Consider the following 18,182-nt stretch of genomic DNA (forward strand, 5'->3'; position numbering starts at 1 on the left):
CAAAACTGTTTTATTTAGTTTCCTTAAATAAATGAGAGCTATTATTTCACATATCATTTTTAAGGTTCTATTTTATGTTGCATTTTTCAGGATGTGCTTTCTTTAAATTCTATTGCTTTATCCTTAACTCATTTTCAAATTATTTAGCATGTTCATCATGATCACAATTCTAACAAATTGTGTGTTTATGGCGATGAGTGACCCACCGTCTTGGAGCAAAAATGTAGAGTAAGTAGATCTTCATAGCTTGAATTACTTCTCATTTAAGGTTTTAAATTGATTCTTGTCATTTCATTAGAAGTGACTTCATTACTGCTGGACCTCTGAGCTGAAGGTCAGAAATTTTTTATTTTGAACTAAAGCACAAGTAGGTCTTTGCATCTGTAGATTGAGACCACAAAAATGTTAAGTTATGAACATCCATATTGTAAACTGTCACCTCAAGCCTTCAATCTTTGATTGATAAATAGGCTGCATTGGCTGTATTTAGCCAAAATCATGAGATGAATCAGCAAAATAAAGGACTCTGTTGTAAAATCAAATATATTTAGAGTTTTATAGTTTTATAGGGTCAGTACTGTCACATGTACAGGGTATAGAGAAATATTTACTTGTATGTGCTAATCAAATACTGTACATAAGTCATATATTCTATATGTTCATTTCTATGACAGCGTGTTATATTATTATTATAGGGCAGCATGGTATAGTATATCTTGTGTTGTTCCTGCATTGCTGGGATAGGCTCCATCTGCCCTGTGATCCTCTGTGATGGAGGAAACTTGTAAGGTTTATGCAGACAGTGCCAGGCTGGGCTTTGAAAGTCTATACTGTGTAGCTGTTAAAACAGCAGCACTATCCACTGCACTTCAGTCCTATTGCTCTCCTCTGTTCTGTTTAATTATGGATAGCACAATGGCAGTAGTCTTTAGTTCTGCAGACACACATCTCGAAAGTTCTAGGTTCAAAACCTGGTCCAGTTACTGATCGTGCGATATTTACAAGGTCTTCCCAACTATCAATATTGACCCTAAACTGGATACGTGAGTTATAAAATGGATGGGCAGAAGATTATTGTATTATATCAGATCAATGTACAGTATAGTAGTTACTTTTCCTGCATGAACAATCTGTTTTTAGTTTAATGCTGACTGGATGTTATACAGGGTAGCGCAGGGAAATGGGAAATTTTGGAACTAGGTGTTGGCAAACCTGGGGCTAGGTGTTGGCAAACCTGGGGCATCGGCAGTTGTTTGGGACCAACACGACTATTGTTTGGAAGGCGCGTAATTTCACCCAACAGTGACATTCCAGGGCCTCCGAGATCCCCATATCTCACTGTTGTTTTTTTTTTTTTTTTCTGTGGGGACATCTTAAAAGCCAAGTGTATTGCACACATCCTGCAACCATTGCTGAACTGAAAATGAGAAGTGAAGAGGAAATCTCTGGCATTCCTGTTGACATGTTACGTCAAGCAATGCAGAATTTCCACGACAAGCTGTCAGAATGTGTACGGAGAAATGGACAACATCTTCTTTAAGTTTTCTTCAAAACATAAAATGAATATGGATTACCATCATTAATTGCATACCCTGTACAATATATTTCATCATTAAATATATTTTGTAATGTGTTTATTCATGCATTGAATGTCAATTGAAAATTTTCCATTTCCCTGTGCCACCCTGTATTTCCCTAAGAATATGCTCATTTAAACATATTTATTCCTTAGTTAATAATCTTAGACATCCCAGCATTTAAAACTCCTTTCCTACCAGCCCATTTGTGGCAGAGTCCATTTTCCTTAATTATGTACATATGAAAATTATTTTCTGTTTATTCATTTTGTAACATACTAAACCAGCATGTTAGTATAATTATTAAACATTAAATAAAAAATAGAAATAGGTGTGTATTTATCTATATCATTTTATAGAGGTGTGAGTGGAAAGAACCTTTCTGGTGTCTCCTGATGTCAGCAGTAAGGCCAAGCAGTGAGCTGTTGATATATTTAAAAAAGCCTTTTTCACTTTAGTGTGGATGACACAAAGGAGAAAATAAAATAAAAAAACTGATGAGATAATGCAAGAAACACAGCTGTGGCTCTGAGGTAACTGTTTGTTGGGGTGGCTTATCCACTTCTATAATTCCAACAGTCATCACTCTCTCTCACTTAAGACCCCGGAACAGTATATCTTATTCCCACTTTCTTCTGGATTCAGACATTTACAGGCTTTAGGTCCATCTAACCTCATCCCAATACTCCTTGGGTTAATACTGAGCCAAGAGCAGCAACAATTTTGGAGACACACACATGCATAATGCCTGTCTTACCGCACAAGCGTGCTGCCTTTAACTAATTGGGTTTCCCATGTCATGTCTGCCACTCTGGTACCCTTTGAATTCTTGGCAATCAATTGTAGACCAAACAGCCCTTCATCCAAATATATAAATGGTGAATTAGATGCATTTTAGTTGTTTATATAATAATCAAAAATAGTCACAACTTCTTTGTTTTCTAGGTATGCTTTCACTGGTATTTATACTTTTGAAGCATTGGTCAAGATTTTAGCTAGGGGCTTTTGCATTGGTGGTTTCACATTCCTGAAAGATCCTTGGAACTGGCTCGACTTTAGCGTCATCACCATGGCGTAAGTGTATGGAAGTAATCCCATTGTTTTTATCTCCATTATGATGTTCATTTTAAAGGAGCAATGAAAAGACTTGTCATGTGACATGCATTTAGATTAATTGCTGGTATTTCTGTTTCTGTCACCGTTTGCATCTGTGCAAGCCTGCCAGTCTGTCTGTAGGCTCATTGGTATGTCTGTCTTTTTATCTGTCTCCTGTGTCTTTCTGTCTCTGTCTGGCTTCAGAAAATGGTCTTACAATTTAATGCCCAAGCAAAAAAGCTCCAGAAGTAGACAAGATTGTGGGCGATGAAAAAGTCCACAACCTCCCGATGTCTATCAGTGGGGTGATTTGGAGCAACTGCTGAATGGCTTTATGTTTTGAACTAATCTGAAATGTATTTACATTAAGAGGGGCTCAGGGCTGTTTGATATTAAAGGGCACACAATGCACAGTATCAGGGTGCGTGAGTGGGATGTCATAATTAAAAATACCATAGGCTATGGAGCCAGACTATGTGAAGCTGGGGACAAAACTTTAAAGCCATATTTATACAATAAGCTTAAACACACTAAATGCAATGAATTAAATAATACAATTAAATTTTAGTTGATGATCTAGTGAAATATAATATTGTTTGGTTGTTTTTGCATTTACATCTACATTTGCATACTAGTACTTCTAAGATCTGATAGTCACATTAAACTTTACGGTTCTTAGACTGACTGCTGGAAAAGGCTGTCTCGTTAAAGAACAGGATAGACAGAAAGTGAAATCCAGACACCTGGGTCTCTGCATAGCTAGACTGTACCATAATTAAAGGCTTGAAACTAATAATAACAATAATATTAATATGCATTATCTGCGGTGGGCTTTATTTATAGCCTTAGCGAATAAAAGTCTCTCTGGATATTGCAGTTACTTAAAATCGAATATTTGTCCAATGATCACATCTTCTCCATTAGCATTGTGAGTTCAAATTGTCTGTTTCACATATAGTACCTGCCTTTTTCATTTTGAAAAATTTTGGTCCACTATTTTGGATCCACCATGTTGAATTAAAAAAAAAATTTCAGATTCATAATCTGCGACTCAGAAAATCACCAAGTGCTGTTAATAAAGAAACAGTATCGAGATTTTTTTTATGTTTTATGGGGATGAAATTGGGGAGAGGGTGAGGTGTCCATGCTTCATGGTAGTCTTTCTTGTCTGTGTGGTCCTAGAGAGTAACTAGCAAAATTTACTTCAGATCGGCCAAAGGGTTTAGGGTTGTATAGTGGACATACAGACATTCTGTTTTTATATATAGACTACAAAAAATTTATTTAGCAATAATTATTTTTATGAATTAAAGACCTCTATCTGCTGATTTATATGTTTGAAGTGTCACAGTGTTAATGTCAGTCATGTCATTTACTTGTTTATCTGTTGAACTGAAGTTCACTATAATTAGTTATTTCTGAAGTTATTCAAATATCGAAAGAACATTTGTGTGCCATTCTTGTACTTTCCAATTGGTACATAATATTGATTTAGAGAGAAATGTAGAATAAAATAATTTTTAATAGATTTCGTTCTTTGAGTAACTGCCCCTACTCTGATGTTCATTTCATTTTTTTAAAATAACAATTCCTACATCTTAATTCATTATGTTGTTTTGAAAAAAGTGAAGAAGCAACACAATCAGATCCTGTTTTAACAGTCTAGTTGTATTTTTTTGCAGTGCCCACATGAGGGCTCAGTGTTGTGAGCGGTGCATGCTGTCATTTCATGGATAAAGCTACCATTTGGCTTCATTTGTGACCAGTTGCCTTGTTCTAAATTTAGCTTCATGTCAAACTATATCCACGGAATTGCCTTTCCGTTTATGCAATGCACCCAAGTGAAGTGCAGCAATGTAAAAGATTTCATGTAAATATTTTTTTCTGACCCTTTGCTGATCCCATGCAATCTCTGTTTTCTCTGCCAGTTACACTACTGAGTTTGTAGATTTGGGCAACGTCTCAGCTCTCCGAACTTTCCGTGTACTTCGAGCTCTGAAAACAATTACTGTTATTCCTGGTAGGTATTGCTAGCAGATTTTTTTCCTCATTAAATCAGTCAAATTTTATTTTGCAAAATATGTTTTGTGGTAAACCTTCTCAAAATATTTTCCTAAACCAGTTTTATAATAGCTGTGCAGGCAAGTGTAGGTAACTTGCTGAGGATCAGTGAAACACTTACATCTTAGTCACTGGAGAAGTTAACTTTCATTAGAAGAGACAATCTAATTTTTTTATTAAGTGTCAGTGTCTGAATACAATATTACGAAGGATTATATATTCTATATTTAAATTATACAAATTTACTTTCAATCATAATAAAAGAATTCTAGAAAGTTGATTCAGTTCATCTGGACATAGTTCTTTTCCAGGGAGATACGTTACATCACTCATCCAAGTGACTTCCTCAGTCTCCGTTGACTGCAGGTTTCTCCAACCTTATAAACCGTACCTTTGCATAATGACCAAAACTAACACCATTGACTAACAATGGGCCATGTGATCAATGGTATGCAAATTGTCCATTGATCAATGGCCATGAGTACCATTCACAGAGAGTTGGGGAATGGCTGCAATCACAGCATTGTAAGATGGTGAGGAGATGTACCCTTAGGCCCCCTCCTCGGTTCAGAGATGGTCATTCCTTTTTCACGTAAATGGCCTTCTTGACTCTTCGCTCAAACCCAACGTTCCTCCCTGTCCAGGATGTGCACATCTTCATCACTGAAAGAGTGACCACTGTCCTGTAGGTGTTCACCATCTTACAATGCTGAGACTGCAGCCATTCCCCAACTCTCTGTGAATGGTACTCATGGCCATTGATCAATGGACAATTTGCATATCATTGATCACACGGCCCATTGTTAGTCAATGGCGCTAGTTTCGGTCATTATACAAAGGTACTGTGTATAAGGTTGGAGAAACCTGCAGTCAACTGAGACTGAGGAAGTCATTTGGATGAGTGGCGTTAACGTATCTCCCTGGGAAAAAACTATGTCCAAATGAACTGAATCAACTTTCTAGAATTTCCTTACCTGGATTATTGAGTATGCATCGAGACATAATAAAAGAGAAAAAAAAACAGCAACTGCAGGAGGCTCTTACTAAACATGTTCCACCTGGAGATCCCCCACATGTAAAGCCCCGCAGTAGAATCGCATTGTGTTTTGCAGGTCAAAGACCTGCAGATGTATTCACAAAGGTAACAAAATCATAACCCAGTGTTTGTGCATCATAAGCTGGTCATACGGCTCACAAGTGAAGAAATAGTACTGATTAGGGATGCACCAATCAGGTTTTTTATTGGTTATTGGTCACTGATTTCATTTTCATTTTTTAAAACAAGTTTCTAACTAGCCATGTACAGTATAAGCCTTGTACATCTTGGTGTTTTTACAAATAAAATAAACAGAAGGCCACATGTGGTGTTTTATTTTTTTTCCCATTACAAAATGAATATTATAGGTTTATTGCCTATGTGACCATGAAATAAAACTTTTAATAAATAAAATTTAACATCCCTAGTTGGAATCCTTACCTGATCCCTGTGGTATGATTGTCAAAGGAACTACATAATATTACAAGGTTGCTCTTTTAAGCCTTAAGATTGATACACTTTGTGATATTGAGTTTGTCACTTCACCAGTCTGGCTGCACACTTTATACATATGTAAAAACTGTATTTATACCAGTTAAACACTTTAGAAGAGAGTTTACTATGAAATATAGTACAGTATACAAAATTATATGGTTGGTTTATTTTCAGTACTGACTCCTTAAGTGAGCTTTAGGAAACGACACACAGCCCTACTTATACTGTAGAAGATTATTATATATATATATATATATATATATATATATATATATATATATATATATATATATATATAAATGAGATAAAAAAGAGTTGATCTGTAAAGCAGATTGGAATTTCTTCCTGTTTCAAATGCACTGTATTAAATCAAAAGAGCACTGGTTGCATCAGCAGGACTGGCTCTCCATGTGGTATTAATGATATCATTTCATTTGTCAATTCCCATAGTGTAAGTATAATAGTACAGTGCTCACAAAGCCCTTGGAATGGTATTTACCATAAAGAGTAAGACACTATATGAAGTTACAAAGTAATATGGGGCCAAAGCTTATCCTAGCATTGTTAGGCTCTAAATTGGACCTGGACTCATGACCTGCTCTGTTCACACTAATGCCCACACTTACTCACAACTAGCCAAATAACATATGTCTGTCATTATAATCTGTGCATCTTTTGGACTTGGAAGGTTATCAGAGCATGTGGTCAAAAAAAAGTAATGAGGACATGAGGAAAATGTGCAAATTAAGTGCAGACAGGAACTAGGTTGTGAAATGAACCCATGTAAACAGAGCTGCAAAGTGGTAGCACCATCCATGCCACCTGATCACAATTAGTTTTCTACCAAGTAACAAGTGAAAATAAAAAGTGTAATTGAAGTAAACTTAGTGAGGCCTGGAACTTAAAAATTGCCTTCACCATTTAGACATCAAATCCTGAATTCTGTAAAGAATCGGGAATGCACAACCATAGTCACTGTGAGTTTTGTGGTTTTAAATTTTTGTTTTGAGAAAAACTGTCAGCCAATTAGCACCAACACAAATGGTACAACAAGGCTTCCCATCTGTTTCACCCTTCAATGTCTTTCTATGTATCTTTTTGTGTTTGTAACTGATTCTCATTAGTTCACTTTGCAGTGATATTGCTGATCTCATACACTTTTTTTTAGGAATGTTCAGGGCTCTTCAGATAACATGAAAAATTTTGGTACTTCAGGTGGCATCACCTTGTGGCTTGCATTGCTATGTGACAGCCAACTCTGGTGATATTACTATGTCAAGCACCCTGAAACCTCACCCATCAAATATAACTAATATGAACATTAATAAAATTAAGAAGAAATTTCCTCCTATGCATTTCTGATGGTTATTAAAAGAAATCAAATGATGTACAGTGGGGCAAAAAAAGTATTTAGTCAGCCACCAACTGTGCAAGTTCTCCCACTTAAAAAGATGAGAGAGGCCTGTAATTTTCATCATAGGTATACCTCAGCTATGAGAGACAAAATGAGAAAAAAAAATCCAGAAAATCACATTGTCTGATTTTTGAAGAATTTATTTGCAAATTATGGTGGAAAAAAAGTATTTGGTCAATGACAAAAGTTCATCTCAATACTTTGTTATATACCCTTTGTTGGCAATGACAGCGGTCAAACGTTTTCTGTAAGTTTTCACAAGGTTTTCACACACTGTTGCTGGTATTTTGGCCCATTCCTCCATGCAGATCTCCTCTAGAGCAGTGATGTTTTGGGGCTGTCGCTGGGCAACACGGACTTTCAACTCCCTCCAAAGATTTTCTATGGGGTTGAGATCTGGAGACTGGCTAGGCCACTGAAGGACCTTGAAATGCTTTTTATGAAGCCAATCCTTCGTTACCCGGGCGGTGTGTTTGGGATCATTGTCATGCTGAAAGACCCAGCCACGTTTCATCTTCAATGCCCTTGTTGATGGAAGGAGGTTTTCACTCAAAATCTGATGATACATGGCCCCATTCATTCTTTCCTTTACATGGATCAGTCGTCCTGGTCCCTTTGCAGAAAAACAGCCCCAAAGCATGATGTTTCCACCCCCATGCTTTACAGTAGGTATGGTGTTCTTTGGATGCAACTCAGCATTCTTTCTCCTCCAAACACGACAAGTAGAGTTTTTTTCATCTGACCATATGACATTCTCCCAATCCTCTTCTGGATCATCCCAATGCTCTCTAGCAAACTTCAGATGGGCCTGCACATGTAATGGCTTAAGCAGGGGGACACGTCTGGCACTGCAGGATTTGAGTCCCTGGCGGCGTAGTGTGTTACTGATGGTAGCCTTTGTTAATTTGGTCCCAGCTCTCTGCAGGTCATTCACTAGGTCCCCCCGTGTGGTTCTGGGATTTTTGCTCACTGTTCTTGTGATCATTTTGACCCCACGGGGTGAGATCTTGCGTGGAGCCCCAGATCGAGGGAGATTATCAGTGGTCTTGTATGTCTTCCATTTTCTAATTATTGCTCCCACAGTTGATTTCTTCACACCAAGCTGCTTACCTATTGCAGATTCAGTCTTCCCAGCCTGGTGCAGGTCTACAATTTTGTTTCTGGTGTCCTTTGACAGCTCTTTGGTCTTGGCCATAGTGGAGTTTGGAGTGTGACTGTTTGAGGTTGTGGACAGGTGTCTTTTATATTGATAACGAGTTCAAACAGGTGCCATTAATACAGGTAACGAGTGGAGGACAGACGAGCCTCTTACAGAAGAAGTTACAGGTCTCTGAGAGCCAGAAATCTTGCTTGTTTGTAGGTGACCAAATACTTATTTTCCACCATAATTTGCAAATAAATTCTTTAAAAATCAGACAATGTGATTTTCTGGATTTTTTTTCTCATTTTGTCTCTCATAGCTGAGGTATACTTATGATGAAAATTACAGGCCTCTCTCATCTTTTTAAGTGGGAGAACTTGCACAATTGGTGGCTAACTAAATACTTTTTTGCCCCACTGTAGATATTTTTTAAGTATTAGCAATACACTCATTCCAAAAGTGTGTTTCTACAAGCATCAGTGCCTTTGTCTTAAGTGACTTCTGCTTATAGAGAAGCAGTGGTAGATTAACCTGTAGTTTATTTTCTTATCCTCTAGGTGTCATTGTGTGTAGGTTCTGTACTAGTCTCTCATTATTCACTTAAAGTTTTCAACATACCAGTCCTGCTGAGATAGGCTTCAGCTGCCCCACGACCCTTCCCTGGAAAAGTAGGTTATGAAAATAGATGGATGGAAGTCTCAGAATCACATCATCTAATTTAGTGTTGTAGCAGCAGTACTGGATATTAGTATTTCACAGGGCCCATTCACACATGTGCACACACACACAGAGAGGCTACAGTTAGAAGGGACCAATTTAGGCAGTTACCCAGCAACCATATCACACACACTTCAGTACAGGTAATCCACTTGAAGCTAAGCATGGTCAGGCCTGGCCAGTACTTGGATGGGAGACTATCTAGGAAAAGCGAGGGGTCCTGCTGGAAGAGGTGGTGGTTAGACCAGCAGTGGGTGCTGTGATCTGTATGTGGACCCCAATCCCGTACTGACAAGAACACTGTGCTGTAAAAATGAAACCCAAATTTGGATGAGACATAAAACTGAGATCCTAACTCTCTGTGGTCATAAAAGATACCTGAGCATCTTTTGTAAAGAGTTGGGTGTTTATCGATGTCCATACTGAATTGTCCACTACAGCCTTATCATTCTTGTCCCGAAATGATTCCCTATTCCTAACTAGCTAACTCTCTCTCACCCCTTCTAATAGGTAATATGTGGTGAAAGTACTAATGCAATAATGGCAGCTGTTGCATCATCCAGGTGAATGCTGCATATTGGTGGTGATTGAACTGGCTCCCTTCTGACTATGTAAAGCACTTTGAGTAGTGAGACTAACACTGTAAATGTAAAGTTTTTGTTTTTTTTTTTGTTACCTAACCTTGGAGGAAAACTGGAGTACACAGAGGAAAGCCCACACAGGCACAGGGAGTATAAACCAATTCCACACTGACAAGGAGAGAAGAGCGATTTGAACCTGGACTCTGGATCTATGAAGTAGGAGCACTGATCCCAGCATTACCATGCTGCCCATTAAAGATTTCAGTAGTTATTCTGTTTTTGTCTTTACAGGTTTGAAGACCATTGTGGGCGCACTCATCCAGTCGGTTAAGAAGCTGTCTGATGTGATGATCCTCACTGTCTTCTGTCTGGCAGTCTTTGCCCTCATTGGCCTGCAACTCTTCATGGGTAACCTGAGGCACAAGTGTGTTAAGTGGCCCATTTCTTTTGAAAATTTGACCATGGCCTACAATGAGACGTCTTTCAGTTTCAATGAGACATTTGGGAATTTCAATGGAACAGACAACAGCTGGTTTGACTGGAACGAATACATTAATGATGAGGGTAACTAATACTTTTTCTAATTGATGCCTGTTAATGAGACAGTGGTGAAGGCTAGATTGCAAGTACAGCCCAGGTCAAATATCTCAAAATATGCACAGAGAGCATGAGTTCTGTACCTCTCGGGAGAAGCTCATTAAATTGTCTTCAGGTGCATCTTGATTAGCCAGGGTTAATGAGAAGAGGTGGGCCATTTAGACATGGAAGTTAACAAAATGAATGATGACAGCAAATAAGGTTTGGAAATATGCTTACTGAGATTTGCATTTAAAAAAAATATACTTAAGTTCATTTTCTTTGCCTTCAGCAATAACTCAGTTGGGTGTGAAAGTGTTCAGCTACTAAGGACTATCTAGGGACTTCCTGCTACTTTAGTTGCAATCTGATGGCCATGTTATGAACTTGTTTGCCCAAATGTGTATAACTGATGATGACCTCTGGATTAAAGGGGCTCTCATGTGTTGATCAGAAATTGAACATACACTCTATGGGCAAAAGTATTGGGACACCTGATCATTACATCAACAGGGACTTTAATGACATTACATTCAAATACATAGACTTTAATATGGAGTTGGTTCCTCCCTTTGTAGCTATAACAGCTTCCACTCTTCTTGCAAGGCTTTCCACAGGATTCTGGAGTGTTTATGTGGGATTTTGTGTCCATTGATTCTGTAGAGCATTGATGTGGTCAAGCACTGATGTTAAAGATTTATAAAATTTAAACAGGATAAGCAAAACGTAGTTTCTGCTGTAAATATGTATAGATTTGCAGCCACCAGAAATAAAGCACACTGAAGTGGTGTTATGAGTGATGGGTTCAACCACACCTTTTTTTTTTTTTTTTTTTTTTTTTGTAATATTTACAATAAAAACGCTTATAATAATCAAATACACATATCCTCTTGTATTGATACAAAGACTATGTCCACACTACTATGTTTTCGTTTTAAAAAATACAGATATTAGTCTCAGTTTTTGACCTTTCACCCACACTACTCCAGTGTTTTATCTTTTGAAAACATATTCCAGAGCTTCTTAAAACACCACCTCATCATTTCAGTGTGATTGTGTGAAAACAGAGTTTTAAAAATGCAGACGCTAATTACACTCTTTATTTGGGTAACTAATACTTTTTCTAATTGATGGCAAGGTGCCTGTTAATGAGACAGTGGTGAAGGCTAGATTGCATGTACAGTCTGTTCTGTGGTTCCTCCCTGATTGGATTCTGCTAATTACAATATCTCATCCCCAACTGGTCACTCTTAATGGAAGAAAACTATATTCCAGCATAGCGGACACAGAGGAGTTGCTTTCACAGGTGCTAGTTGTGTTTCTTGCCTGTGTGCAGTTCAATTATGTTTTGTACAGTTAGTAATGGGTCCAGGCCTATTGATTTGAAAGCTTTTTGCACAAGTTGTTAAGATAAGTAATTAATCTTAATATACATGTGCGTACACGCAAGAGACCACACACATACACGGACTCGATGAAATTTGTAAGTGAGGATAGCTGACAGCTTGTTTGTCCTACAGAACATATGCTGGATGAGGAAGAGAAAGAAGTTACCATAAACACACACACAGTAGATCTGTAAATGTCGATATGGACAAAGGCATTAAGCCAGTCCTGTTTATCTGTTTTATTAAGCCCGATGTGTTTAACTATGTATTGAATTTCTTTCATTTGACCCAATGTGTTTAGCCTCATATTAAATATTGTTCACTTGATTTAATGTCCTGTTGGTTTTACTGTACATTCATTTGTGTACATAATTAATATTCCTTATGGTATTATGCTTGATTGTATATTATTGTACAGTACAATCAGTTGTATTGCATAGTAAAATCTTCCATTGAGTGATTTCCTGTGGTATCGCTGAAGTGTCATTTAGGTGGAAGTACTGGATGGACCATTCTATACTAATTTTTGATTTTCTTTACTGCTGTACTCATACACAACTGCTAGTTGGTGGTACCATACAAAGCAAAGATTTGTTTACAGTTTTACAGTTGTAATAGGGGGAAACAACAAAAATCACAAAAGGATATCTGAGAGCAATTTCAAAGTGTACATCACAAAAGAAATAAAAGATCAGCAAAGGGACCGTTTTGGTGCTTACTTAGAAGCCTCTTGAAAGTAATCTAAAAGCTTTTAGATATAATTGTCCTTTTTGTTTACTTTCAGTGTTTACATTTTGTGGTTAGAATTGTTATAAATTACAAAGTCCATCTGTTTGGTTTGAAAGTAAAATTCAAATATGGACTGAATGCTTTTGGTTTGTTACATAAAGAAAGACTGCCCACAATAAGTGTAACTGAAACATATGGTGTGACATTATGATGACAGATGTTATTTAACAAATGGCTGAATGCTTAATACTAGTGTTGGGGGGGGGTAGGTTGGGGCACACGTCAGACATGTGAGGACTGGATCAAGTAAAAGCAGCATTATCATACTTCATCAAAGCTCTGCAGCTCGTTGAAACAACTGCTATTAGCTATTTATCTTCTCATAAAGCATGCAGTCCAATAAACAACATTCTTTATTTCTCTGAGAAGCAACTGCAGTGTGTCCCCATTTCCTTGTGTCCGTTTGTCCTCTTGCCTTTCGTCCTTGCTTTGCATACCCATCAGTGAGCTGAGTTGGCACCAGGACAAAATCAAGATGAGGGCATTTGAAATTCTGAGGGGAGGCTGATGATATTTCAGTTAAAATGGATCCACTGCAACGACCCAAATGAAACATTGTCTTCACTTTCAGTCCCAATAAATTGAATTAGCAACAGATACTCACTAATAACATTTTCATTATAAAATTTGTCAGAATTTAATTACATTAGTGGAAATTTCTTCATCCAATTTAATAACCTCTGCTCAAAAACAACTTCGAATGATGGTATCTTTTGACTTCTGTCAACATTCACCTACCTTAACAGATTCATTGATTTGTAGGAACAACAAATTTATAAATATTAAAGATACAAATGTAAATGTGCAACTATGGCAGTTAAGAAGCTCAATTAGACACATAACTTAAAACAAAAAAGCTGCCAGTTATTCACATTACCCAACAATTAACACATGAACGTTGATAGTAGTAGAGTGTTATACCTTGTTAGCCATAGATTGATACAGGAGAATGTAGGGTGAAATGACACCTTTTATTGGCTAACTAAGTAGATTACAAATGCAAGCTTTCGAGGCAGCTAAGGCCCCTTCATCAGGCAAGGTGTAACAAAGAAACAGCTTATTTTGGGACAGCAAAGTGATTTTTTTCATTCATCTTAACAACCTTTTTTAAGCAATCTATTTAGTTAGCCAATAAAAGGTGTCATTTCACCCTACTTTCTCCTACATGAACACTGAAAAATTGATGCCAAAAGACTTCTTGGACAGGTTGATTTTAGTATGAGTTAGCAGTCAGTGTAGTTATCTGACCACTGACTAAGTGTATCCATTTCTTAGGGTAAAAGTAGGAGAAAGTGTTCAAAAATCCTTTTTTTCCAAAACTGAGAGGCAGAACAAGAAAGATGAGGTGTCAATTCTCTCTTTTGTCCTCTGTGGTGTCAGGCCTGTTGTAAGTATATATGTAATGTGTATCAAAAACAGAAGGGCTGGAATAGTTCATTGGAGGGAGTGATGCCCTCTTTTGCAACCTTCACTGTGTGGTGCTGGGCCATGTTGCACTGATGGTCTACTGGTTGCCTGTTTGGTTATAAGAGCAGCATAAACCCACGTGATCCTTTTTGGGTTTGTGTGCCCTCTTGTGGCAGAAATGTGCTTTCACCTCTAGTGTCCCCTCACTGGTGTCTTTGTCTTTCTAGAATGAGTCACAATACTCTCCTCAAACATGTCTGTGTAGGATTACTTCCTTATCTACCATATACCAAATTCTTATTGTTTGTGTAGGTTCTTCTGTGTACTATTGTCCTGGTCACATTACAAAACTATAGGACACTGGCACAACGTTGCATGTTTCTACAAGTACTGCATCTTTCCGGTTCCAAAAATCTTCAGAGCCTCGTCCTTGCTTTGCATTACACAGTCTCACCTGAACGTTTTTGGCTTACCTAAAAGAATGTCACACCGTCAAATGCTATGTTATTCCTTACCCACTGTATTTTAGTAATCTAGAAACCCAACTGCCATATGATATACTTTTCCTGTGTCATTGAGCATCAGAAGAACTGTATTCCTACTGCAGTGTGTTCATATATCCCAATATTCCTGAGTCTTGTCCATCATTTCCCAGCTTTCCTACAGTTTTCATGTCTCATCTGTGTCTGTATCCCCTAATAAGCCAGTGGCCTTTCTTGGATTTGTGCAAAATCATAAATAAAATCGAGGGGGGGATTGAAGTTTTCCTTAGCGGTTTCACACAGTCTTACATGGAAATTAAAAACTGAGGAGCGGGGTGGGGGTTATATCCTTTGGGGTTCTGTGCACAGTCTTATGCACTTATAAGAATGGGGAGGGGGAGCATTCCCCCTTGGTTTTTCGTCTGTGTCTTACATGGATATAAAATCGAAGAGTGGGGGGCAGAGGGGCCCTTAGGTTTTATGTATGTTCATATAATGACATAACATTGATCAGGGTCTGTATTATATATGATGGTCGAAAAGATGAGGGGATTGGTGCTATAAACCATGTATATGCTGGACAACAAGATCTGCTGATCCCTGGTGTGTCAATGTCTCAATTGCTCTGTATTGGTGTGTTTGTGTGCTTGCTTCACCTTTGTCCCAGTTTCTTTATTTAGGTCTACGCTTGTTTAAAGTCATTGTACTCTTTTTTTTTAATTTCCTATCTTTCTGTTTTTTCAAGGTAACTATTACTTTCTGGATGGGGCTGCAGATGCCTTACTGTGTGGTAACAGCTCAGATGCTGGGTGAGTCAACAAGTTATGCCAACGTGGCCAGTGATATACTTTTGCTTAATAGTGTTAATTATTATGAAGTGTGCCGTAGGGGTGGGCGGTATGACCAAAATTCTATATCACGGTATTTTTCTAAATTATCCCGGTTTCACGGTATTCAATGGTATTTTTTTTCCCCATGCATGAGTGGATGTTAACCACATTTTCCACTGGAATTATTGGCTAAGAATAACCTATTCCACTGTCAAGAGTATTGTACATTGTACAAAAAAAAACATTTTAATGTGCACACAAGTATTAATACAGGTTTGCATTGCCCCATAAAGTGATAGTTTTCAAGGGGGTTGCACTAATGGAGAAGGTATCACATTGCATGACAGATGCAGTCAAAATATAGAACCTTTTGATTGAACAAATTTTGCAAACACTTAAACTATAATCTTGACAACATATTTTCAACCATACAAAGAGGCATTTAGACTTAGTAAAATATCCAGAAGTGCTTGTCAAAAGTTGTATTGCACCGAATATGTCTTAGAAAAGGAATAAATAGTAAATATTTTTTGTAAACCAACTACACTCTCTGTTAATGTTAACAATCTCTGTCCACTGACACGTTAAAGTGACTTTTTAAACAACTTTATCATCATTAAACTGCATAATATTTAAACTAATAAATAATAACAATAAAATAAATAATAGTATTATTACTGATAGTTGCACTATTACTTCAAGACTTCAAGCCCAGGTGCATTACACAGTATTCACCAAATTAAAATAAAATAAAACAAGTGCAACTTGGTGATGACATCTTTACCAACTGAACCATCATTTAGGCAAACTACATTAATATGGATCTTGCTTCAAGCTAAGCTATATGCATACAATAATATACCTGCAACTTGCATTTATAATGCTATTTGTGGTATAGCCCTACGGAATTGAATTAGGGCCACGGTGAAGAAAAAAATAATACGGACACAGGGAAGAAAAAAACAAACTATATGTCAAGAATAAAGTCAACATTTCCACTTTATTCTCGCCGTTTATGTCGAGATTAAAGTCGACATTTCCACTTTATTCTCATAGTTTACTTCATAATTAAAGTAGAATGTCGTAAACTAAACTTCTTCCTAAAATCAATGTTTAATTTACTAGATTTCGTCAAATCCCGTCATAAATTAATGCAGCACATTAAATGCTTTGTATTGCATTCCCTGACCCAGTTGTTAATCACTACGCTTCTTAAACTGACTTCCTCCGCACTAAGAGGAGACAGCGATCACCATACAGAATCCATTCACTTCATGATATTCCTGCTTTCTGAAAATTTAGAAAGCTAAGATACTTATTTTCATATTGAAAATATTTCATATTTTCATATGAAATATTTCATTATTTTTATGATGAAATGCATTAAAGCAGGTATTAAACATGCACGGTAGTGAGGCGGTAGTGCTGCTACCTCGCAGTAAGGGGTCCCCAGGTGTATGTTCAGTGTAGAGAACTTTATGGCAGGTGTGACGAGGCTCCAAAATACTGGATGTATGAATGGGTATCGCACAGGTTTAACTTAAATATTGTGTAAATGTTGGGTTTGTGATCTGGTGGTCGGAGACACGAACACAGAAATCAATGCATGTTCTTCTGAGCGGGCTTTCTTTATTGCACGCGTGCTGTCTCTATCAGACGTACCAAAACCCCAGTTCCTATCCATCCTTTTTCTTTCTCCACATAACCAATCACCACAGGATAAACGTCTTTGTGAAATTAAAACTAGTTATAAACTTAGCCCACGGAGTGTTCAGAACTTTAAAAATATCTTTGTTATACATGTTTAATTATGCCATCCATTCAGGGTTGCGCCCATCTCTGAACGAGTCGCCAGTACATCGCAGGGTGAATACGAGCAAACCATACACTAGCAGGGTCAATATAGCATAACAAAACCCCACATCCTACATGACTTTGAAAGGAAATTGAAGCACGCCGAGTAAACCCACGAGAAAAACATGCAAATGCAAGGCAGGGTACATCCGAGACACCCTTGCTGTGAGGCAGCAGTGCATGATTAATGCATGCTTTAATGCATTTCACCATGAAAATTATATCAAGTATTCATCTTAGCATTCTAAATGTTCAGAGAGCAGGAATATCATCAAGTGAATGTATTCTGTGTGGCGATCTGCTGGCGCCTCCTCTTAGTGCAAGAGGAAGTCAGTTTAAGAAGCTCGGGGAACACTTAACACAAAGCATTTAATGTGCTATATAACTTATGACGGGGTTTTGAGAAAATCTAGTAAATTAAATATTCATTTTATGATGAAGTTTAGTTTATGATGTTCTACTTTAATGACAAATTTCGAGAATAAAGTCAACATGTCGACTTTAATCTTGACATAAACGGCAAGAATAAAATAGAAATGTCGAGAATAAAGTCAACATGTTGACTTTATTCTCGTCATAAGCGTCGAGATTAAAGTCAACATGTCATCACACTATTATACAGTACCCAGGTAAATTACACTGTATTGAAAACAAATAAAACAAGTACAACTTGGCTTGCAGTATTATCCAGTAGTATAGAAACAGTATTTACACATTTGAACATAATGGTCCACATCTG

The 18,182-nt window shown here is 37.4% G+C and overlaps 2 protein-coding genes across 3 annotated transcripts in view; one reads left to right on the forward strand and one right to left on the reverse strand.

Moving 5' to 3' along the window:
• Positions 1 to 18,182, reverse strand: part of myl4 (myosin, light chain 4, alkali; atrial, embryonic) — a 301,275-nt gene that overhangs the window by 158,238 nt on the left and 124,855 nt on the right. The gene's annotated exons all lie outside the window — the stretch shown is intronic.
• The window catches only part of LOC114664762 (sodium channel protein type 4 subunit alpha-like), a 183,074-nt gene that overhangs the window by 103,548 nt on the left and 61,344 nt on the right, over positions 1 to 18,182 (forward strand). For both annotated transcript variants that reach the window (XM_051918900.1, XM_028819009.2), the window contains exons 4-8: positions 139 to 228; positions 2,523 to 2,651; positions 4,601 to 4,692; positions 10,409 to 10,681; positions 15,505 to 15,568. In XM_051918900.1, coding sequence (XP_051774860.1) covers positions 139 to 228; positions 2,523 to 2,651; positions 4,601 to 4,692; positions 10,409 to 10,681; positions 15,505 to 15,568 — 648 coding nt within the window. The remainder of the gene's footprint in view (positions 1 to 138; positions 229 to 2,522; positions 2,652 to 4,600; positions 4,693 to 10,408; positions 10,682 to 15,504; positions 15,569 to 18,182) is intronic.

The sequence above is a fragment of the Erpetoichthys calabaricus genome, chromosome 14 (genome assembly GCF_900747795.2).
Source record: "Erpetoichthys calabaricus chromosome 14, fErpCal1.3, whole genome shotgun sequence".
Lineage (NCBI taxonomy): Eukaryota > Metazoa > Chordata > Cladistia > Polypteriformes > Polypteridae > Erpetoichthys > Erpetoichthys calabaricus.